Genomic DNA, 24,545 nt, shown 5'->3' on the forward strand with positions numbered 1-24,545 from the left:
CAGGTTTACCCATGTTGTCACAAATGACAGGGTGTCCTTCTTTTTTAAAGGCTGAATAGTGTTTCATTGTAGATACACACCAGCCTTTCTTTATCCACTCATCTGTGGTTGGGCACTTCGGTTGCTTCTGTATCTTATGGGAAATAATGATGCCAGGAACATGGGGGTGCAGACATCTCTTTGACATGTTGATTTCATTTCTCTTGGAAATGTTCCCAGAAGTGGGATTGCTGGATCATATGGTAATTCCATTTTTTGTTTCTTGAGGAACATCCACACTTTTTAAAACAATGGCTGTATTAATTTACATTACATAATTACAAAGGCTTCCTTTTCTCCATATCCCCAGCAAAACACCAAGTGTGATATCACTTCATACCTGTTAGAAGGGATATTGTAATGGATATTATAATGGATCATCTTTTTAATAATATCCATTCTAACAGGTATGAAGTGCTCTTGTAGTTTTAATTTGCATTTCCCTGGTGCTTCGTGATATTGAGCATTTTTTCATGTGTCTCTTGGCCATACGTATGTTTTCTTTTGAGAATGTCTATTCAGGTCCTTTGCTGGTATCTGAATTTTTAAATGTATTTTTGAAACTAGCTCCTTATCACATACAGAGTTTACAAATATTTCCTCCCAGCCTATGGGTTGCGTCTCCCCTCTGTTGTTTCCTTTGCTGTGTAGGCGCTTTTTAGTTTGATCTAATCCCATTTATTTTTGCTTTTCTTACCTAGGCTTTTGGGGTGATATCCAAGAAATCATTGCCAGACCAGTGTTGTGCAGCTTCTTCCTTATGTTTTGTTCTAGTAGTTGCACAGTTTCAGGTCTTTTGTTTGGGCCTCTAATCCATTTTGAGTTGATTTTTGTATATGGTGTGAATAAAAGATCCAGTTTCATCTTTCTGCACTTAGTTTTCCCAGCACCAGTTACTGAAGAGACTGCTCTTTCCTATTGTGTGTTCTTGACACCTCAGTCAAAGATCAATTCCCTGTAAATACGTGGCTTGATTTCTGGCCTCTCTATCCTGTCCCACTGGTCGATGTGTATGTGTTCATGCGAACACTATGCTGGTTTGTTTAGTCTAGCTTTGTAATCTGTTTTGAAAACAAATAGTGCTATGCTTCTAGCTCTGTTCTCTATGTTCAGGATTGCTGTGGTTATTTGGGGTCTTTTGTGGTTCCATACAAACTTTAGGATTGTGTTTTCTATTTCTATGAAAAATGATATTGGGATTTTTCGATAGGAATTGTGTTGAATCTGTAGATTGCTTTGGATAGTACAGACATTTTAACAATGTTCATTCTTACAGTTTATGAACACAGGATAATCTTTTAATATGTGTCATATTCAATTTCTTGCATCACATTTTATAGTTTTCCGTATACATATTTTTCACCTCTGGTTAAATTTACTGCTAAGTATTTTTATTGTTTTGATGTTATTGTTAATGGGATTGTTTTCTTAACTTCTTTTTTATATGGTGTGTTGTTAGTGTGTAGAAATGCAACTGCTTTTTGCTTGTTGATTTTATATCCTGCAACTTTACTGAATTTGTTTGAGTTTGCAACAGTCTGGGGTGGGATCGCTAGTGTTTTCTATGTATAAGATTATGTCATCAACAAACAGAGACAATTTCATGTCTTTCTTTCTTATTTGTATGCTTTGTTTTCTTTTCTTAATACTGGCTAGGACTTCCAGTATTATGTTTAGCAGAAGTGGTGAAAGCAGGTATCCTCATGTTGTTCCTGACCTTAGAGGAAAAGCTTTCAACATTTCACTATTGAGTATGATGTGAGCCACAGTCTTGCCATATGCGGTCTTTATTGTGTTGAGGTACCTGCTTTGATTCTACTTTGCTGAGAATTTTTATCATGAAAGGTTTTTGAATTTGTCAAATCCTTTTGCGTGTGTCTATCAAGATGACCAAATGATTTTTGCCCTTCGTTCTGTTAATATGGGGTATTATATTTATTAATTTGCCTATGTTGAACCATCCTCAGATCCCAGGGGAAAATCTACTTGATTCTGATCCTTTGAAGAGCTGTTGAATTCAGTTTGCTAGTATTTTGTTGAGGATTTTTGCATCTGTTCATCAGAGATATTGGGCTATAATTTTCTTTCTTGTAGTGTCCTTATCTGGCCTTGTAAAATGAGTTTGGAAGTATTTTCTTTTCCTCAGGTTTTTGGAATAATTGAGGAGCACTGGTAATTGTTCTTCTCTAAATATTTGGTAGAATTTAGAAGTGAAGTCATCAGGTCCTGGACTTTTCTTTAATGAGTGACTTTCTATTATGGATTCAATCTCCTTACTTATTGGTCTATTCAGGCTTTCCATTTCTTCATGATTAAGTCTTGGTAGGTTGTATGTGTCTAGAAATTTATCCATTTCTCTTAGATTATCCAATTATTTGGAATATAATTATTCACAATAGTCTCTTATGATTATTTGTATTTCTATGGTGTCAATTGCAATGTCTCCTCTTTCATTTCTGATTTTATTGTCATCTTTTTTTTTTCCTCATTTGGTGAAAGGTTTAACAATCTTTTTATGGTTTTAAAAATCCAAGTAGTTTCATTGTTCTTTTCTATTGTTTTTCTAGTGTCTATTTCATTTATTTCTGCTCTGGTTTTTATTTCCTTTCTTCTCCTGACTTTGGGTTGAGTTTATTCTTCTAGTTCCCTGAAATACATTGTTCAGATGTTTATTTGAGATTTTTTTTATATGGGCATTTAATGGTATAAACTTTTCTTTTATAACTTCTTTTGCTGCATCCCATAAATTTTGTTACATTGTGTTTCCATTTTCATTTGTCTCAAGATATTTTTAAATTTCCTTCTTAATTTCTTCTTTGACTCAGTGGTTGTTCAGGAGCATATTGCTTAATTTCCACATATTTGTGATTTTTTAAAAAAAATTCATCCTGTTTTTGATGTCTATTTTTATTCCACTGTGGTCAGAAAAGAAACCTGATATGAATCCAGTCTTCTAAAAGTTGCCAAGACTTGCTTTGTGGCCTAACCTATGATCTATCCTGGAGAATGTTCTGTACATGACTGTTAGGTCCAATGTGAGGTCCAAGCCCAATGTTTCCTTATTGATTTTCTGTCTGGATGATCTGTCTGCTGTTGAAAGCCAGGTATTGAAGCCCTCCTGCTGCTACCATATTGCATTCTATGTCTCCCTTCAGATTGATTATTATTGGCTTTACATATTTAGGTGGCCCAAAGTTGGGTGCATAGACTTTAAAATTGTAACATGCTCTTGATGAATAGACCCTTTTATTATTACGTAAGGACCACCTTTGTCTCTTTTTACAGTTACTGACTTAAAGTCTGTTTTGTCAGATATAAGGAGAGCCATTTTTGCTCTCTTTTGTTTCCATTTGCCTGAAATATCTTTTTCCATCCCTTCACTTCCAGTCTACCTAAACCATCTGCCAAGGAGTCCAGGAGAAGTCATGCACAGCAGTGCCTCAGCAGGCAGGTCCACCAACATGGTCCCAGCTGTGGACCTGAAAATTACCCTGTGCCTTGGCATCAGTCCCCATCAGCTGTGGTTCCACGTTAATTCTGCTCCCACGAGGACCCAGAGACAGGCTCACCCATCTGAAACACCCAGAGGCTTGCAGAGGGTGTTGTTCCACAGCAGATGTTGACGGGACCCTCTCTTGGCTCTAGGCCCTCTCAGCTGTGACCCAGGAGCCCTCTTACCAACACAGGGGCCTGCTGGGAGACTCGCCGGTCTAGGCCACCCAGGATAGGGTTGCTGGCCTCCATCCCATTGCAGAGCCTGAACAAGCCGTGAATGCTGACTCCAGCCCCACTCTACTGCCACCCAGGAGAAGTTCCAGTCACATAGGCAACTGCTGGAGTCTCACCCACCAGTGCCCCTGGGTGGAGCTTAATGAACTTGAACCCTTGCAGATCCTGACACAGCCCTGGGGCTTAGGTCTAGCCCTTCCTTCCAGGCTATGGTCTGGGAGAGTTCTGCCCAGCCAGGGTTCTGCCAGGAGACACACCATTCCGTCCCCGGAGTAGGCTTGCCAACCTCTGTCCTACGGTAGATCCTCAAAGGACCCTGGACCTTGGTCCTGGCCCCTCCTGCCTGCAGACTGAGAATGGTTCTGTCCACCTGGGGACTCTAGAGGCATGCATCCAGCAGTGCCCCTGCAGGCTGACTTCTGACGTTGGTCCACGGTGGGTCTCCTCAAATGGCTCTTCTCAGCTATGACCCGCGAGCAGGCCTGCGCACCCAGGAACCTGCTGGGAGATACGCCTGTCTGCGCTTCCCCATCCCCACCTTTTTTTTTTATTTAAAAAAAATTGTTTTCTTTTTTTTTTTTTTTAAGTAAGAAGATTCTTGTTATGTTGCCCAAACTGGTCTTAAACACCTGGGCTCAAGAGATCCTCCCACCTTGTCCTTCTAAAATGCTGGGATCAAAGGTATGAGCCACCACGGCCAACTTTTAACTTTTTTATTGTGGTAAAACACACACAACATAAAATGTACCATTAGTGACATTTAGTGAATTCCCCATATTGTACAACCATCACCTCTATATAGTCCCAGAACATTTTCATCACCCCAAAGGGAAGCCCCCTACACATTAGCAGGCACTCCTCATTACCCCTCCCCTAAACCACCAATCTGCTTTCGATGGATTTGCCAATTCTGACATTCCATATCAACGGAGTCATACAACATGTGGCCTTTGTGTCTGACTACTTTCACTAGAATAATGTTTTCAAGTAACCTACTGGAATTTTTATGTATGTGGCAGGAATTACAGCATACTTTGATCGGGGAGGCTGTGACCTCGCATGCTGTGATGGTAACCAAATGGTGACAAGGCCAAGGGGGCCACTATTTAAATACAGCGGAAGGATGCCCCCACAGGGAGCTCTTCGGTACCAAGCCTGATTTAGAGCCCAGGATTTGTAAACAACAGGGTCATTAGGGCTTTCAGTGATTTATCTCACTCTGAATGATTGTCTGATCTTTAAGTTAACAAAATAATTTTCACAAATAAATGGTTGATTAAAAAAAACACAGAAAGTTAACTCCTGGCCTCTTTTGTACTGTTTTCACCTAATAATCCTTTAAAAATATTAGAATAATCTTTTTCTCCTGTTTAAATACATACATAGCATAATCGTAGCGTAGCATATTCAATTACCGGTAGGAGGCTGTGTGGCATTTGTAGAATTCTTTCAAGACACCTGAGCAAATAAACATGTGATGTAGTGTAGTTTAATCACCACTTGAACATATTGTGCTTTGTCAGAGCTGTTATATTTATACATACAGCCACATCTTCAGTTCCAATGACATAGTTAACATGCTGGTGGCACAGGTTAGGAACTTGAACTATTGCTTTCTCTAGGATAGGAATCCTTGGTTTTTAAAAATCCATGTCACTTTTCCTTGATTTTATTTTTTACCACTTGGGAATGTTGCTTATTCATTAGTTTCTGGAGCTCTTGGATTATTCTTTTGACATTTAATCCATTTCTGGAAGCTCCGAGAGTCGCTTCATTGAAAGGAAAAACAAGAACAAAGTTGCCTGCTTGGGGATCTGGAGCTTTGCCGTGGTCTGAGAGGACACGCGGGGAGGTCTTGGTCTTGCAGGAGTGCGACTGGAAGAGGGACGCGTAGGGCATGAGTGTCTTGTGAGGCGTGTGCCTGCTCCGTCTCTTGGGCTTGCTTTGTGCCATCTCCTTTGTTGACAGATGAAAGTCCTCCTGCCCACTCATCTCTCCTTCCAGCTGGGAGGCAGGTGCAGCTTTAGGATGCACACTCACAGCTTTCTCCACCACAGAGTCATGCTTGTTGTACATTCTGCTTGTGAATGAAAGAGACTCATAAGGAAGACAGTCATGAGCATCAAGCCCACCTCTGTCACTTTTTGCAGCGTCGATGTTGGAATTTCTATGTGTGGTGTTACTGGCTTCTCTCCCCTCATTTCTTAGACCGTTTAAGTAAATCAGGTCAATAATATCGTGGACAAGTTTTCTCTTCAACACATCTGTTGAACAATCCAAGGTCAAGGCTGGGCTGCAGTTGACCTCTAAAAGCCATGGTTTCAAGCTGTCGTCAATCAAAATATCAAACCCAAAGAGCTCAAAGCAATTGGCAGCAGAGGGGACGGAGGGCGCAATGGCGAGAATGGTGAGAATAACCATGCGGTGGATTTTCTTCCACAAAAGCAGATCGTCCACATCCCAGCTACGGAGGTAGGAAAAAAATCTGCTGAGCGTCCACTTACAGCCATGACCAATCACTTCTTTGATCTTCTCATAAGAGGCCCCGGATTTATTAATGCTGCTGTTGGTCAAATGGGCGTAATTGTTTTGCAGGTTACTGAGGTCAAACTTTTCCGTAGCAAACCGAACCAACCCTTCCTGATAAACATAAATGGTCAAAGGCTTAAAGCCGGTAACACAAACGTAGATGCGGAGATCACACTTATATCTGCCAATCAGTAAAGGGTTGGAGATATATTTCTGCACTATGTACATATCATCAACGATGAAGTCTTTGAAGTCACTGAAAATTAGTATCCCCCTCCCACGAGATAACTCAGCAGGCTTGCAAATCCAATAGCTACGCTTGGTGCCCAGCATCTGCCTCTCCTGAAAGTATTCAGCCACAAACTTGGTGTAGTCATTGGGCATGACGAAGGTCAGGGGGATGAACTGGTACAGGGAAGTGCCGTACATCCTCCTCATATGCTTCAGGTGTTTGGCCAAACAGTCTTTCCTGGTAAGCTTGGTGGTTCCAGGGTGGTGGTTTAGCTGCTGCCACGGTTTAACATTGATGTGTTCAGTCATTCGGAAAGAGGACGTCCTCCAGTACAGGTTCCAGTCCTCCGCATTCTGCTCCTGCTCGTCAAACTTATTCCACCCCCGCTCCAGGAGGACGCTTTGCACCACAGGCGGGGTGGTCTCGTCAACACGAAAAACCAGTGGCTTCAAGAGGGCCCCTGAAGATTCATCTTCCTCCATCAATTGAGGTTTTCTTTTCTAAAAATGAATCATTGAGAAAAGTTAGGAGAGTGGTCAAGACCATAACCCAGTAGATTTTTCTGATGAAAGCATGCACCTAGTGCTGCCAGCTGTCCTGCCTGCCCACCCTCCACTGTGCAGTCTCACTGGACACCCACGTCTCTTCACCAATGCACCCATCTCTGCTCCCTTTATTAGACTAAATCCATCTTGTCCTGTATACAACATATTGTATACATAGTATTGTATACAACAATAATATCTTTTTTTTTTTTTTTTGAGATGGAGTCTCGCTCTGTCGCCCAGGCTGGAGTACAGTGGCCCGATCTCAGCTCACTGCAAGCTCCGCCTCCCGGGTTCACGCCGTTCTCCTGCCTCAGCCTCCCGAGTAGCTGGGACTACAGGCTCCCACCACCTCGCCCGGCTAGTTTTTTGTATTTTTTAGTGGAGACGGGGTTTCACTGTGTCAGCCAGGATGGTCTTGATCTCCTGACCTCATGATCCGCCCCTCTCGGCCTCCCAAAGTGCTGGGATTACAGGCTTGAGCCACCGCACCCAGCCAACAATAATATCTTATAATCTATGCAAACAATAAAATCTGTATTCTTCAGATTTTACCCTGCTATTGCATTGTGTTAGTAACATGTTAAAAATGTTTGCAAATACTCCATCAGACTTTTGAGCACTGAGTCCCTGCAGACCCATATCTGTGGCATATCCTGTTGGCCTAAAAAGTGAGGATGATTAAGAACAAAACACGAATGTCAACTTTTATTTAGTTAAATGAATTCAAGTACGTTACAAGAGGTGTGAAACAATGACATCATAACATTAGTAAGAGTTCTATTAGCCTGAGAAATTTAAGAAGGCCAGGCATCTGCCGTAGTTCCCCAAGTACCCTCCTGACCCGTCAGGCCCACTGGAGGGGTTTCAGTGCGCAGAGGCTTGCGTCACTCAAATAAGTGGTTATTAGTGAGAAGGAGAGTCAAAAAGAACAACTTAAGTTTTTAAAACCTATTCAGTTAAAATAATAATGTGGAGATTTTGCCTCACATTTTAAAAGATAAAACGCAGATTTGAAATATTCTTTTGAACTTCGAAGAAGGAAAGCAGAATAATTCTTAAGAAGATCATAACTGATGATGAAGTGTGATGTTTCATTAAGATCTAGAGAAAAGGTAAAAAATGTCAAAGCCTCTTGGTAAAAATGTACGTATTTCAAAGTCCTGAGACAATGTGCTCATCGAAATTTTCAAGTTAAGGTGATTTTGATTTGTACTGTTCATGCAAAATTGATCACATAATGATATAAATAACTTACTTGGCGGAAATTCTATAGTATTTGAAAATTTCTGATTGATATAAAAAGCATGTTTTGACAGATGCTGTACTTTCAGTGAAGGTTTCACAAGAAAGGAAGGAGGGAGGAAGGGAAGGAAGGAAGGAGGATATGAGGGAAGGAAAGAGTAGAAAAGGAGGAAGGATGGAGGGCAGGAAGGAGGGAGGGAAGGAAGGAGAGGAGGAAAGAAAAAGAAAAAGGAAGAGGGGAGGGGAAAAAAGGAGGAAAGAAAGGAGGAAAGGAGGGAAGGAAGGAAGGAAGGAAGGGAGGAAGGAAGGAAGGAACTACCTGGCTTGCGCACCCACCTTTTTCTCCAGTGTTGATGTTGGGCGGCCTCGCCAGGGAGGGATGGAGACACCTGCTTCCTGTAACCTTGCTCCCAGGCCTGCAGGCAGCTGCTCAGTGTAGTTTGCCTCGGATGGAACGTTAAGGGTACAGGCTGGGGTGGTGGTTCTCAAAGATCTGTGAACAAAGCAGCATCAACAATGAACACACAGTTCTCCAGTGTTGCTGTTGCTTTGACAAGGAACATACAGAATTGATCAATCCATCATGGTTATTAAAATTCAATCGTCCCAGTTTACAGTAATGCTTTCAAACTCTTTTCCATGCTATTAATAAGTGTTTCAAGCAGAGTGTGTGTGTGTATGTGACTATGTTGTGCCTGTTGAGTGTGTTTGTTGTTTCTGTATTGTCTGTGCATGTTGTGTGTATTGTGTGTTTTGTGTGCTTGTTGTGTGTATTATGTGTCACATGTGGTATGTGTTGTATGTTGTGTGTTGTGAGTGTATTGTGTGTTGCATATGGCATGCATGTGTGTCGTGTGTTGTGTTGCATCTAGCATGTATGTGTGCTTTGTGTTGTGTGTATGTTGTATGAGTAGTGTGTGTTGCTTGTGATGTATGTATGTTGTGTGTGTTGTGTGTTGCATGTGGTATGCATAGGTTTGTGTGTTGTATGTGCTGTGTGTTTATGTTGTGTGTGTATTGTGTATTGTGTTGTATGCATCGTGTGTGTGTCATGTGTTGTATGTGGTGTGTGTTATGTTTGTGCTATTTGTTGTATGTTTTATGTTGTGTATGAGTGTGTTGTATTGCATGTGGTGTGTTGTATGTGCTATGTCTGCTGTGTGTGTATATGTGAATGTGTATTCTGTGTTATATGTGGTATGTACATGTGTTGTGTTTCATGTGTTGTGTGTGTTGTATGTGCTGTGTGTGTATGTTGTGTGTGTTGTGCGTATGCTGCTTATATTGTGTGTATGTTTTGTGTTGTGTGTGTGTTGTGGGTATGTACTGTGTGCATGTTATGCATGTGTTGTGTGTGTGGTGTGTTGCATGTCTGTGTGTTGTATGTTGTGTGTGTTATCTGTGTGTATGTGTTTTGTGTGTGCTGTGTGTGTATGTGTGGGCATGTGTGGGTAGGAGGAAATCCAGAGTGGAATAACCATGGATATTGGATTAAACAAAGTTAAAAATGTATTTTTTCTATCGCCAAGAAATACGCTGTTTTCCAGACTTATCTGATCACAGCTCCCTCTCAAATCTTGTGGAAGCTCAGTCGCCATTTCACAAATCAATGTGGGGACACCGCGCCAGGCTGCAGACTGAATGTCGTGCAGTCTCTGGCACCCCCACCTTTTCCTATCCTTGAGAACGTGGCATCAGAGGCTCTAGAGACCTGGCGCGCCCTGGCCTGAGCCCTGCTTCCCCTGGAATTGGCTCCTGGGGCCCGGCCCGGCGCCTCCAGGTTCCATGGTGCCTGGTCAGTGAGTGCTGATCCGAGACAGAGGAGGTCTGCAAACCTCAGTTCCTTCTCCGCACAGCAGCAAGAGGAGTGGCCGGCCCTCCCTGGAGCGGTTCATGAGGCTTTGCCCCTTCCCGGGGCTGCCCAGATAAGCCATGCCAGGTTGGGGACCCCATTTTGACTACACATCCGCCTTCCCATTGGAGTGTCCTCCAGAGAGCAACGCATACTCAAGAGCTTTTTCTTCTCAGAGTCCTTTTGGAACTACCGCAGATGTCTTGTATCCTGCCTTTCTCAGACGTAAAAATGCTGACCACAGCCAGTGGTTGGTTTGATTGTGTGTGGGGGAAGCATGTGCAGTTTGTTAAAGTCCGCTGGGACACATCTGCAGGCCCTGGCATGAGAGGGAGAGCCAGGACCTTGTCCTGTGGCTGTGAAGAGGGCCGGGGTGCGGGCTGGGGTGTGGCTCAGTGTGTGGCCTGCTTGGCCATCATCCCAGGGTGGGGGACAGAGGTGGGGAGGAGACCCCCGAGGCCCACACAAAGGGGAGGAAATGCTTCTTTTCAGTTAAATGGCTCCACCTCCCACTTCTGAAGGAAGCAAATGCTGTTTTTAAAGCTGCCTGAGGATGTTCCATCACCCCAGCTGTAGTGGTGGAGTCTGCCTGTGGGGTAGAGACTGCCTGTTTGGAACAAACAAGACCACAACCTCTTCAGTGCAATTTTTAGCTCTGCAAGGGTGAGGCCGAGGCCCTGTTCTGGAACAGGGCAGCTGAGCCAATGAGCAAAGCCACTGTCTTGTCTCAGAGGGACTCTCGTCCCTATGGTAACAGGACAGCTCTCCCTGCAGATTTTCTTCCCTGGTCTGCGCTGAGGGGACAAAGTCCCCATCGCTGGGAAGGAGGATGGGGATGAGCAACGTCACCCACGACCCATGACAGGGAATTGATTTAATTATATGCTTAATTTATATGCTAAATAGTATATTATTAATACCAAATACAGATTAGTATACAACAATAATATATACCACACGAAATAAATACAGAACACAGTGATAACAGTTAATGAGATATATTAATATTATATCATAATTATATATGATTATTTCTTCTTTCAGTGAAGGGGGCTGGCTGGCGAGGATGTGGACAAAACGGGACTCATACACTGTTGGTGGGAAGGAAAACCAGTACGGCCACTGGGGAGAGCAGCACGGAGCCTCCTCATAAAATTACAGACAGAACCCCCCCATGGTCCTGCAGCTCCCCCCACACTGGCCTCTGTCGGAAGGAAAGGAAACAGTTCATCCGAGAGGCATCCGCACCCCATGTTTACTGCAGTACAGTCACAACAGCCAAGATCTGGAATCTGCCCAGGGGTCCATTCAGGGACAGATGCATACGGGAAATGTGGTATCTGCTCTATTCAGTTTAGTCTCATGCTGCCTCCTTATAAGTTGGGTCTAAAGGATTCTTCATACACAGGGAGCCGTCAGCTAAGGGGAGGGTAAACAGACTGTAACCCACTCTTGTACTACTCAAAAAGCAGTGACTAGCACACTACTAATCAGCCAATCGCAGGTGGTCAACTGCTCAAACCATGTTCAAAAAAGGCAAACCTGGTGCTGTAACGACCAGGAGGTCCTGTACCTCACTTCCATTTTCCACGCCTCCCTTTCCTTTTTCTGTCCATGAATTCTCATCCACCCGGACACAGTAAGGGGTCTTTGAACCTATTCTGGTTGGGTGACTGCCAAATTCGTGAATAGTTCTTGCTTAGTTAAACTCTGTTACATTAGGTTATCTAAGGTTTTTCTTTTAACAATGGAATACTATTGTTAAAAGAAAAACTTCAGCCAAATTAAATTTAAAGGAGTTTTGTTGAGCAACGAATGATTCACGAATCGCACAGCTTTCAGAATCACAGCATTCAGACAGACACCAGGGGTGCCTAGTCGTCAGAACAAATTTAGAGATATAAAAGTAAAGCAATGTATAGAAATCAGGAGTGAGGTACAGAAACAGCTGGATTGGTTACAGGTTGGTGTTTGCCTTATTTGAACATGGTTTGAACACTCAGCAGTGTATGAGTGGTTGAAGTACGGCTGCTGGGATTGGCCAGGACTCAGTGATTGTTACAGGTGCATACTTCTAAGTTGGGGTTTCAATCTTGTCTACCTATTAAGTTGGGTTACGGTTCATCCACAAAGACTCAAATATAGAAGTACAGAGCCCTTCTCAGGCCATATTTACTTCACTTTATCACTATTCAGCCACAAAACAGCATGAAATCCTGTCATTCATGTCATCATGGATGGAAGTGGAGAACATTATGTAAAGTAAAATAAGCTGAGAACGGAAAGTTAAACACCGCATGTTCTTACTCCTATATAGAAGCTAAAAAAACAGTGTATCTAATTGAAGTAATAAGCACAACAGAGGATTCTAGAGGCTGGGAAGGCTAGTAGAAGGGGGCATAGGGAGCCATGTTTTAAAGCACACAAAATCACAGTCACACAGGAGGAAGGAGTCCTAATGCTCTATGCCACTGCAGGGTGACCAGGGTTAACAGTAGTATTATACATAATAGTTTCAAATAGCTGGAAGAAGGATATTGAACATCCTCACCACAGGAAATGATAAATATTTGAGACAATGGATACGCTAATTACTGTGATCTGATCGCTGTACATTATATGTAACAAAACTTCACTAGGTACCCTATGAATATATACAATTATTTTTCAGTTAAGAAAATAAAATAATGAAAATAAAGAGAAAATGACACTCAATTGTACTGAATAGCTCTTAGAAAGCGAACTTGTGCAGGAACGGGAAGGGCACTGGTGCACAACAGCCTCATCCTGTGTTCTCCCAGCACACCCGGGGAGCGACTGGGTCCGGCTGGACAAGGAGTTGAGCTGCAGGCTTGCCTAGTGGGGTGCTGTCGAGCTTGTGCTGCAGTGTTGCGCACTGCAGAAACGATCATGGGAATGCCTCTGCTGCCCTCCTGGGTCTCTGGCTGAGCCTCCATCCCAAACGTCCTCCCTCACTGCCCATTTTGGTCCTGAGGCCTGTGTGATTTGGGAAATGTCCATTGGCTGCCTTGCTGGCTGAAATACCAGGCCAGGGCTGTCTCTTTAATCTGTGTTCCTGGACATGGTGCCCTCATGTTTGTGGAATAAATGAATGAACTAACACACCAGAGTGTAGGGAGGGAGGGTAACAAGGGCCTACATCTTTTCCTTCACATTAATGGAATAAAACATTTTGTATATTGTTTTCTTTTCTTTCTTTCTTTGTGTGTGTGTGTGTGTGTGTGTGTGTGTGTGTGAGAGAGAGAGAGAGATGGATTTTTGCTCTTGTCCCCCAGGCTGGAGTACAATGGCGCACTGCAACCTCTGCCTCCCTGGTTCAAGCAATTCTCCTGCCTCAGCCTCTCAAGTAACTGGTATTACAGGTGGGCACCACCATGCCTCGATAATTTGTTTTGTATTTTTAGTAGAGACGGGGCTTCACCATGTCAGTCAGACTGGTCTCGAGCTCCTGACCTCAGGTGATCCACCTGCCTCAGCCTCCCAAAGTGCAGGGACTACAGGAATGAGCCACCGCACCTGGCCAGTACATTGTTTTTATTTCAACCATTGAAAAACTATACTGAGTATAAGTCATATAGATACACAATTCCCATTCCATTGCTCATTTCTGCCTAAAATTCTTCCTCCATTTTTATAACATCTTTTTTCTAGGTTGGAAGCCAGGAGATTTATGGCTAACTTAACCCTCTTGGCTCTGAACCCAAAATTCAGTGGAATATCCACTCCCAATGAAAACGAACATCGCTAACCTGACATTTGACCAAATAGAGTAAGTTCTACACTTTTTCTCTCAGTGCTTAAATCAGTGTGTGTGTGCACATGTGCACATGTGTGCATATGACATCTGAGTGTATGTGCATATATATACATGGAAACATTTATATAATATAAAATATGCCTTTGAATATTTGGTCTTCTAGCCTATGATCCATCAGATGTGCTGGTGGGAAATTGGTGAGATGGTGCTGAACCAGACAAGAACGACCACTAGCATAATAAAATTCACGAAAGATACAAATAACAAATAAAACCACAGTGGTCTGGGGCACTTGATTGCAGAGGCTGGGTCCTGGCTAGGCCCTGAAGGCATCCATTTATATTAGCCAAGGCTTATAATCAATAATTAAAATTATCTAGAGAATATTAAATTAGGTTCACAGTACTCAGATTTAAAAGACAAAGGGACATGTAATATGATACAAATTACTATACAAATATACAAATATATTACAACAAAAATGTAACATAAAATTATGAATCATTTCACAGTATTTGCCACTTATTTGGGGCAGAAGCTGGAACACATGTCAATTTAACCAATCCAGTCTTAACCCTGAGCATAGACAGAACAGCCCAATTAAAACAGCTCTCCGGGCCTACAAGCTTTATCTGAAAAGAAGTCATCCAACATAATCTCAAAATGTTGACAAACTGTATTTGGGTTTTCAGGGCCTCAGTGAGGGTTTTCAGCCTCACTGGGAAGTCACACTGTTGAGTCATGATTGTCTCTGAAGTGGTAAAAGTGTAATTTTGCGAATAATATGTAAACTACCAAGAAACTTTCTGATTATATCAGCAACGTCATGATCTCCACCTTGCACCGCCAAAAGCTTCCTGAGGTGGGAGGCTGGGTTTCAGGTGTGGTCCGTGGGAGGGATTCTGCGAGCAGATCCTTAAGGAGGCTGGGGCCACAGAGGGAGGGTTGGGCCCTTTGAACTGCAGACATTGAAAGTGCTCTTTTGTCAATGAGGCCTAGTACGTAAAGAGTCCGCGGCTGGGCATCCCAGGAGAGTGCGGTCAGACCTCCACATAGAAGCTTCCAGAAGGAAAGTAGAGTACATCTGAGCTATTCCCCCCAACCAGTGTCCTGGAAGGGAGGTGGGAGTGCACACCCAGACAGTGGAGGCCCTTGTGCCTGTTTCCATAGGTAGGGAAAGCCCTGCCCAGAATCTCACTATCACTGGTGAAGCACCCAGTACCAAGCTCAGAGGATGTAAACTCTGGGATCCTGGAGATTCGTTGCCACATCACAGCCTACAAAAGCAGGCAATATAGGTGAACGTTCTGTTTGTGTATGTCAGACTCCGTTACTGTGAAATGCTACCTGCTGAAAACTTCTCAGGTCAGAGTCCTCACCTGGAAGGAAAATACCACTCACCATTCAGTGCTGAGCCACCATTTAACCCAACTGCATGTGCACCTAGAACAAGGAAACACATACGGCATCTTCCACCATGCAGCCAACAGTCACTTTGAAGCCAGCACAGCTCTTCCCTCTTCAAGGGCTAGAACACCCGTCAGTGTCATCAGGGCACAGACAGAATGACCGGGAGCAACCCAATTTCTTAGGGGCCACAGCCTCCTGGCATAGGAAGGGGGAAGAGCCCCCCTTTTCCATACCTTGATGATATTCCCGGGTGTATGGGGCCCCATGGCAAGGAAGTCAGCCAAAAATAATGTATTCCATCACTGCGGGAATCCTGATCTCTAGATGAGGGCCCACTGGTTTGCCCGGAAGACTGAGGGACAACAGGATGCAGTAGGAGAGAGCGGCTCCCAGGGACGGCAGCCTCCTTAGCCAACAGCTCCTAGTTTTGGTGCTTTCTTCCATCCAAGACAGACTCTACAAAAATAACTAAGAGTCTTTTTCTTCACATTTTATCTTTTTGGCACATTCACTACTTAAAGGACAGACAGCCCCAGAGCCACTTTCCATTTGACCCAGGATCCAGCTGAAGTGTTAAACCACGTGATTCAACACCAGGAATTTCAGTTGTCATCGAACTGAAATGAGCAGAAAATATTCTGGGGTCAAGGAGAGGGGCCCTTCTTAAGTGACCTTGATACCAGATGCTGTAATAGGAGTTTTCACCACCGTAGAGAACCAAAGAAAACATCGGCCAATGAATAGGCGATGCTGCTCTTTGCCTCTTTTGTGTGCAAGAGATAGAAAGAAAACTGTACATTTTTATATAAAAAGACCTATACTTTTAGGATTTCAGAGATTAATCACAAAAGCATTTCCCTGCTTTACTTGGAATTCCTGGAGATTCACCATACATAACCTGTATGTTTCCATTTCTCTTGTGCAAATATGGTTTCCTTCACTTTTTAACTGTTAGTAGCCACCCATGTAGCCAAGCCATAAATATGTAAAAACCTATATGTCATCTTGGTGTGAATGTAAAATTCATACACACAGCTGTTGTTCTACACGGCTTAGCACAGTGAGTTCCACATTTAGAAGTGAGTTGTTGTAAAAGGAAAATAAATCTCGGGACCACAAACCCACTAACCCAAAGGGAAAAGTCAAGCTGGGAAGTGCATCAGGCAAACCTGCCTCCTATTTTACTCCTAAATAAGATGGTTGCAAAGATGAAAAAGCTACATAGAGACCTCCCTCACAAGGGAATTCCTGGTGGGCTCCAATGTCTTTACCCAAGAACAGTTCTGCTGAATTTCACCCTGGCAATGTAAAATGATAACTCATCTTCACAGGCACGGGACAAAGGAAAGAACTCAAAGTCATCCCTCCGCTTACCTGAGGCAAATACATAGCTGATGGCATCCCCTGTCCTATGTTTATTTCATTTTATATACAAATGAAGTTTCACTGAGCAAGACGAATGCTAAGCGACTGCTCCTCTACCCGTCCCACTTATAAAATGTGTATTCAGTGAATGCTGACCAAAGATTCAAAAAATTGCAACCGCTTCCCTCTTATCGACTCTCCTTTTTTTTTTCTTCCTCTTTCCGGCAATACCCACTCTTTTCCCTTTACTTATTAAGGTCCCCAGGCCCTCTTCAGGGGAAAAAGCATAAGCCACGGCCTTTTCCTGTGGTTCTGTGTTCTTTTTCCTGGGTGCGTCCTTAACCTTGGCACATAAACTTCTTAAATGATTTAGATTTGCCTTGGCCAATTTCTTTGATTTACATTGTCTACCAGGGGTGTCCAGGCTTTTGGCTTCTCTGGCCACATTGGAAGAAGAATTGTCTTGGGCCACACATAAAATACACTCACACTAACAACAGCTGATGAGCTAAAAACAAAAAACATAATCACAAAAAACTCATGATGTTTTAAGAAAGTTTACAAATTTGGGTTGGGTCACATTCAAAGCTCTCCTGGGTTGCAGGAGACTTGAGGGCTTCGGGTTGGACAAGCTTGGTGCAGACATACAAAATATCCCACCTTTATTGGGTGGGAACACGCAGTAGCCGCAAGGCTTGTGCAGGATTGTTCTAGGTCAGTGAAGAAATTTGTGGAGATCAATCGCCCTCAAGCACTTGGACTGTAAATGGTCAACATCCTGCCGGTTACCTATCCTGATGCATAGTTGACAGCTGTGGCTTACGGTTTATATGGAATGTAGAATGCTTCTCACCCCAATTATAGATGAGACAGTCCTGTTTTTTGAGTTGACCAACTTAAAAAAACTTCCTACATAAATGTTCTTTTGAATAAAAATTTGTATCACTTGAAACACAAAATATTTTATTATCAAACCAGAGACTATGCACTATTTTTTCTGTTAATTATCAGGAAAGTTCTGTTTTCTCAAGAAAGTTCTAAGGTCACAGAGGTCAAACCGTCCCATGTTTATGCCCAGCCCCGAGACACCCAGAGTAGCCTCCTTTCCAACAAACCTGGGGTAGACTGAGCTGCTTGAAACGCAAACGCCATCACTAGCCGAAGTTGGGAGAGCTGACTTTGCCCCTTTGCAGACGGGAGATGGGCAGGTGTGGTCTCTTCCCTCACCGTGACCTCTGCCTGTGGTGTGGAGGCCACAGGCCGGCATGCACTCAGGGCCTTACACCCATCCTCGGCCACTGTTCGGCCTGTCACATCCCGCTTCCCACTCACGTGTGACAACAGGAGCCCAGTGCTTCAGCCCACCCTCCTCAGCCTCAAAGGCCCCCAGAGCCCCTGAGTTTCTGCCGACGGAAGCCGCCTCTCCCAGGAAGCCCAGCATGAATGTCCCTCCTCCTCGGAGCCCTTCCTTTCCCCCACTGGGGGCTTCTCTTTTCCCCCGGGGGTCCACACCACTTCACACTTACCCTGTGGAAACAATTATGCTCGGCCTTAAATTACAGCCATGTGTGTTTCGTAGATGATCCAATTCAGTCTCATAACCCCAGCATCTGTCACAGCCCCCAGAACACAGCAGCCATTCAATCGACTTTGAATTCAGTTGAATTTCCTGTACCCACTATGGGATGTGTTTAACTTACACTCCCCTCCTTTGGTAACTTCAGTCTCAGAATTGGGTCTACTTCATGCCCTCTTATATAACTGGCACTTCAGCCCGCAGGAGGCACTGGACACCATACGAACTTTTTGGATTGAAAATTACCTGACTTCATACAACCCTGGACTGCTTTTCCTTTGAGGGAGTATGAAGGGCTGACTACCAATTGCCCCGGGGGTCCCAGTGCACACTCACCGCTCCTAGCGACCCCGGCCCCTGTGCTCTCGGGAAGGGGCTGGTCCTGAGACAATGGTGTGTGTGGGGCCACCCTCCCATCCTGCATGTTACCTCCTAGACTTACCCCAGCACCTGGGTTGGTGTGGAGGAACACAGGTCAGGCCTTCTCATCGGGCGTTGGTTCCGAGGGTGGCTTCTGTGGGTCTCTGTGTAGCAGCTGCCGCGCCCAACTGAAATGAGCGGGAGGCTGGAGGGAGCGCTGGTTGTCTGGTGATGCAGGGCCTGCTCTCCTCACAAAGGGGAGGCCAGTCATGGACTCAGGGCGGGGCCCAGAGTGTCAGGACCCCTTAGGGACAGGGACCCAGGCTTCATCACACCTTCCTTTCTCCAAGCTTCAGCGTTCTCTCTCCGCCCCAGTGGGCCTCCTGCCAGTCCCCATGCCTGAGGCCTCAGAGGCCAGTGCACGGAGGCAGGCTGGGTGGGCTGCCTGGCGGGGAGGCGTCTGTTCTTGCTGGGTTCTCCTGTTGCATCACCTGCATGGAATCTTAAAACATTTAATGTGGGCCGGGCGTGGTGGCTCATGTTTGTAATTCCAGCACTTTGTGAGGCCGAGGCAGGTGGATCACAAGGTCAGGAGATGGACATGATCAAGTTGAAACCCCGTCTCTACTAAAAAAAAAAAATACAAAAATTAGCTGGTCACGGTGGCGGGTGCCTGTTATCCCAAGCTGCTCGGGAAGCTGAGGCAGGAGAATCGCTTGAACCCAGGAGGTGGACATTGCAGTGAGCCAAGATTGCACCACTGCACTCCAGCCCGGCGACAGATCAAGACTCCGTCTCAAAAAAAAAAAAAAAAAAAAAAAAAAAAAAAAAAAAACAACAGTTATGTCTACACAAAAGCAGTTGAGTTTCCAAAATGAACTATGTATCTTTTTGTTTAAGCCATGCTTGTGTCAGAGATCCCAGTTGGAACCCTCATTCCAGCTCAGGCTGTGTCCTCGCTAATCTAACGGCCTCCCCGCCACCCCTGAGGTTCAGGATTGCTGGAACTGGAGAGGCCTTGCCAGGTGTCTCAGAGCCGTAAACTCTCTACCCTCGGCCCATGTTGGCTCTGGCAAGTGACTGACTCTGTGGATGACAGTTGAATGCTTTATTGCCATCTATTCGATTACAGGCATCACCACTATCTTCCAGGAACCATCAATTGCTTCATGTAACTCTATAAAAACGGCACACCAAGCCGCTGTAGAGGTTGCTTACATTCTGTCAAGCACAGGGAAACGTGGTTAATTTCCTTATCCTCACACCAAGAACAAAAGTCAATCATAAGATGTGATCTCAAAGGCATTTTTCTTTTTCCGTTTGACACGTTCATGCATTGTTAATTATTCATTGTTTTCCTCCCAGCACATGTGGGGGTAAATTTAGTAAAAATGAAGTGAAATGAGGTTCTTCCACCAGGACTGTCTTCCTGAGCGTCATGTGAGGGAGAGTGGGTGGGTGGGGTTATTTTATCCGGGCTTCCTGCACTCCCAGGGAAGGCAGTCCTGGCACAGGCAAGAGCACCTGGGCTCGGATCACTGGTGTGTGGATTTGTAAATCCTGCATTTACTCAGCCATGTTTCGTCTGTCCCTTCCACTGGAGATGTTGCACCTGCACCTCCGAGACTTCATGCTAACTCTCCGCTTGGCAATCTGGCAGAAGAAGGGCAAAGCTATCCAGACGAGAGGAGACTGCTAAGGGCACTTCGGCAAGAAAAATATGCAGTGTGCATTTTTTATAAAAATGTATTTTTTTCTGAAGTGAGCACTAGGAGCAAACACATTTCCCCAAACCATTTGTCGTTCCCTTTGATTACTTCCCTGATTTCACATGGGGCTCAGTTCCCTCCTTGGCTTCAGTTCTCCATGAGACTCCTGGTTACCAGACATAGAAAGGCTTGGAGATGGGCTTTGCACCTCCTGGTGACTGACCACACAGATTCTGGATTTTGACCTCAGAGACCCAACCCAGAGGAGCCCTGCATCCCACCACAGGGTTGGTCCAGCGTCTCCTCCTGCCCTGGCTTCATGCTGCAGTCAACGTGCTTGGGGGCTATGTTCTGTTGTGTGGACCTCACAAATGCCCACTATTATGGCACAAATCTCTCCCCAGCTTCCCACTGTTGGCACCAGAACACACTTATTTTATGTGCCCTCCTGATGGGATCAACAGGAAGTTAGATTCACTATGATGTTTACATCTATAATTTTGGCAAAGTGCAAGAAAACTCTGTACCGATACATAGAATTTTCTCCGTTTTATGACACCCCTATTCTATCCCTCAACTGAGCACCAAGACTTGCATCCCAGGTAGCTGATGGAAGGAGAACCCCGTCTACCCTCTACCGAACCTGAGGGAGAAAGACTGAAAAACAGTGTGGCTTAAGGGAACTCGGGGGGTCTTCTGTTCCTCCCAGTGATCTTCCCAACCGGGGGCCAAACCCTAGACTTTTTTCCAGTTAGCATTCCCCAAGAACCCCACAAGGAGCACAGTACCTGATTCACTGGGGGAGACAGTAAATATTAACTGAGAAAGGACTTTTTTACCATCTTTACTTCAGTACTGTTTGAAGGACTATAATGAACATGATACTTTCATAATAAATGTGAATCAAGACAGAGATACATCAAATTAAGTACATGAACTGAGCGTGCAGTTTTGGAAGGTGTTGCCTCGGGGGAAGCGGTGGCGATGGGTCCCCAGGGTCTCAGCTGGTGCTGGTGGCATTTCATGACCTGCTCTGGGTGCTGGTTACACAAGTGTGTTCTTCTTAAAATGCTCCTTGTAGCCAGAATGATCTTTTTATAAAGAAGTCACTTCATGCCACTCCTCTGATTAACCCCTTCCAGTGGGTTCTGTACTGGGCTCAACAGTGTCCCCCAAAATTCATGTCTTCGCAGAACCTCGGGGTGTGACCTTTGGAAATGGGGTTGTTGCAGATGTGGTTAATCCAATACGACTGGAGTCCTTCTGTGGACACCAGTGACATGAAGTTCCTGTTCTTAGAGGAACTAGGCACAGAGACACAGAGAGGAGGAGGCTGAGCAAAGTCACAGACACACGGGGAAGAGGCCTTGTGGAGATGGCGGCAGAGATTGGAGGGGTCCATCTACAGGCCAAGGAACACTGGGGATGGCTCGCAGCTCCGGAAGCTGAAGAGCCAGGAAGGATGCTCCCTGAGGGTTTCAGAAGGGCCTGGCCTTGGTGCCACCTTGATAGACTTCTGGCCTCTAAACTGTGGGAAAATGAATGAATTCCTGCTGTTTTTGCCACCCAAATGTGTGGTGCTTTATTATTACAGCCCAGGAAACGAATATGGGTTCCCATGTGGCTCAGAATAAAGCTTAAGGGCCTTACCTTGGTGCTGGGCCCTGTGCAATCTGGGCCCCTCCGTGGGCCTCCTCTCGGACCCTAGCCCCCTTTACCTCCCTGGCTTTCCTGCTGGGCGCTCCAGCCTCTCCCACCACCTTGCCAGACGAAGCGCTGTATCTACTCTGCAAACAGCTGCGCCGTGCTTGTCCTCACACCCTCACCCTATTCCATTGCTCGTCCTGCTTCTGGCCACCCACAAACTGATTTTACATTTTTTCTGTAGAATAGAAACTTATTGAGAACAAAACATGGCTGTTTAATGCCTGCTTCATTGACTATATGCAAGTCAATATGTGGCACTTAGCAAATGCTTGATATTAAGTACATACTTGTTGGATGAATGAATAAATATCCTAATTTGCTTATTAGATAATTTTCTCGTGTGATGAGAATGAGACCTACTTGGAATTTGTCAGGGTTAAGGATGGAAGTTGAACAGATAGATGAGGTCTCAGGAAAGGTTGCTGCAAGAACAGAAATCACAATTGCCTTCTGCAGGACTGGGCAGGTGAGAGAGGAGTGAGAGGAGGGCCCTCCAAGGGGGCTGGCCTGGTGGGAAGGCCTGGGAAGGAGGGACAGGGATGGTGAGTGGGGCTTTCCTCCCCGCTTGGAGGCCAAGTGAGATCCATGGCTCCGTACAGAGTGTGATGTGCCCGAATCTCCTTCTCTTCAAGGCCGCTGTGCTCTCCTCGGAGCGGAGTGTGTGGACTGTGCAGCTCATCGGATGTGCCCACAAACACACTGGTGCCCACGGGCACACTTCCAAGTTGAACAGGTAAACCCTCTGGGTTGCAGGGTCGTATTTTCAAAGGCCCGCCCTGTCATCGGTGGCCTTGTAGGGCCATGGCTGGAGATGAAGCAAAGCCCGCACTGCCAGCAGTGGGCAGGAAAGAAGCATTCCCTGAGGAAGGAGGCTTCCTGTTGCCCACACGCATCAGGACAGGCAGACGGAGGCGTCATGGGAGATAAATAACTTGCTTTGCGTTCCTGGTGTGAGACTTTACCTTCCAAAGCAGACTGGTGGAACGCCTCTGTAGATTTTTGTTTTGTCTTATTTTTGCAAACAGAATGACTAAGGAAAGGGAGGGAGTCAGGGACTCAGGGAGGGACCCTTGCGTTGGGAGTCAGAGGACTAAGGAAAGGGAGGGAGTCAGGGACTCAGGGAGGGACCCTTGCGTTGGGAGTCAGACGGACGCTCTCCAGACAAGGATGGTGAGTCAGGCACAGGCCGGAGGGAGCAGGGAGTGGGACATTTGCAACGTGGGTAGGATTGGGGCTTTACAGTCACCAGGGGAATCCCACGGCGGCGTCTGTCTTTCCCCATAGGGACTGTTCTCTGCGCATGCACGTTCCTTGGGGCCACGGTGACAGCCCCTGTCCACCAGGGCACCACGTCCCCCGCCACTGCTCCTTTGCGTGCTGGTCTGGCCGAGTAGGGGCCTGGACAGGCGGTCTCAGAGAAGGAGTGTGGCTGGCCCCGTGGCACCTGCAGCTCTCTCAAGCGCCATTCCCACCACATACGCGCTTCCTTTTGGATTTCCTGCCCCTTCCAGGGCGCTGACCCCATGGGAGGAAAGGAAGAAGGAGGAAGGAAGACAAAGCTTCCTGATTCTTGCCCCAGACTTGGACCTTCTTTCACCTGGTGTGATCTGTCCTGGGGACCCTAGGAGAAGGTGGGTCGGGAACTTCTGAGAGAAAGAACATTCCAGAGGGACTGGAGTGGGATCCTGGGGACTCAGGCAGTTTTGACTTCGGCCTGGAAATGAACTTGGGAAGAAAAAGTAATGCCTGTCTCTTATTTGACTGTGAAGCTGGAACAGACTCAAGTACCTTTACAAAGGCCAGACACCTCAGTGCGCTGGAGCTCTCCTGTGGGTTACCTGTCTCGGTGTCATGGCTTTCACTGGGGTAAGGTAGCGATCGCTCTGCCTCACTGACTAAACAGACCCAGACTGGGCGGGTGCTACAGAGGCCCCGAGCCCAGGCATGGAAGGCTCTCATCTCAGGAGGGTGCACACTCCTGGTCTCATTAGCAGACCTCACTCACACACGTTCAGAGAATCACGTTCCAACGAGAGCACTGCTGTTATCAAAGATCACAATCACAATCAGTCATAACAACCCATCGGAGAAGAGTGTCCACTACACTCGCTCCATGCTTTTTGGCTGGGGACCCACATGAAAATCCCCTTACATTTTGGCACCTAGAAAACAAATCTCTCTGCTGATGCTGGCAGGCCTCTTTTTATCAAAACTGACTATTTTATAATTTGCATTTATTTTTCTGCCATGGGTGCCAGGAAGCTCAGCAAGCTCTAATCTTAGAATGCGATAGTAACCGCAGACGGGAAACAGGTCTGGGTCAGCGGCACCCTCCCTGTCTCTTCATTGTATGCTCTTAACTTTTCAATTTCTGTATTTAAGGGCTTTCTTATAGATAAGTTTTTAGATTTTAGAAAATTCTATATAATATATTGTGGCATACATTATATTTTTTTAAAATCTTGCCTT

The 24,545-nt window shown here is 45.3% G+C and overlaps 2 protein-coding genes across 2 annotated transcripts in view; both read right to left on the reverse strand.

Moving 5' to 3' along the window:
• Window positions 1-4,466: 4,466 nt before the first annotated feature.
• Window positions 4,467-19,284, reverse strand: TTLL2 (tubulin tyrosine ligase like 2). Its single transcript, XM_005551436.5, has 3 exons — window positions 18,743-19,284; window positions 8,656-8,812; window positions 4,467-7,029 (listed from the first exon to the last, which is right to left on the reverse strand). The coding sequence occupies exons 1-3, from the start codon at window positions 18,787-18,789 to the stop codon at window positions 5,422-5,424; spliced, it is 1,812 nt and encodes a 603-aa protein (XP_005551493.3). The 5' UTR covers window positions 18,790-19,284; the 3' UTR covers window positions 4,467-5,421.
• The window catches only part of UNC93A (unc-93 homolog A), a 67,135-nt gene continuing 61,746 nt past the window's right edge, over window positions 19,157-24,545 (reverse strand). Inside the window, exon 9 of the mRNA XM_065543159.1 lies at window positions 19,157-19,287. Within this exon, the coding sequence (XP_065399231.1) occupies window positions 19,241-19,287 (47 nt within the window). The 3' untranslated portion in view covers window positions 19,157-19,240. The remainder of the gene's footprint in view (window positions 19,288-24,545) is intronic.

The sequence above is a fragment of the Macaca fascicularis genome, chromosome 4, assembly GCF_037993035.2.
Source record: "Macaca fascicularis isolate 582-1 chromosome 4, T2T-MFA8v1.1".
NCBI classification, from domain to species: domain Eukaryota; kingdom Metazoa; phylum Chordata; class Mammalia; order Primates; family Cercopithecidae; genus Macaca; species Macaca fascicularis.

Excerpts from the sequence above, each read along its gene's own strand:
- TTLL2 (XM_005551436.5), bottom strand. The coding sequence starts at position 18,789 with ATGAGAAGGCCTGACCTGTGTTCCTCCACACCAACCCAGGTGCTGGG. Across the intron at positions 8,813-18,742 it reads ACACCAACCCAGGTGCTGGG|ATCTTTGAGAACCACCACCC; the intron begins GTAAGTCTAGGA and ends CTTTGTTCACAG. Across the intron at positions 7,030-8,655 it reads CATCAACACTGGAGAAAAAG|AAAAGAAAACCTCAATTGAT; the intron begins GTGGGTGCGCAA and ends ATTCATTTTTAG.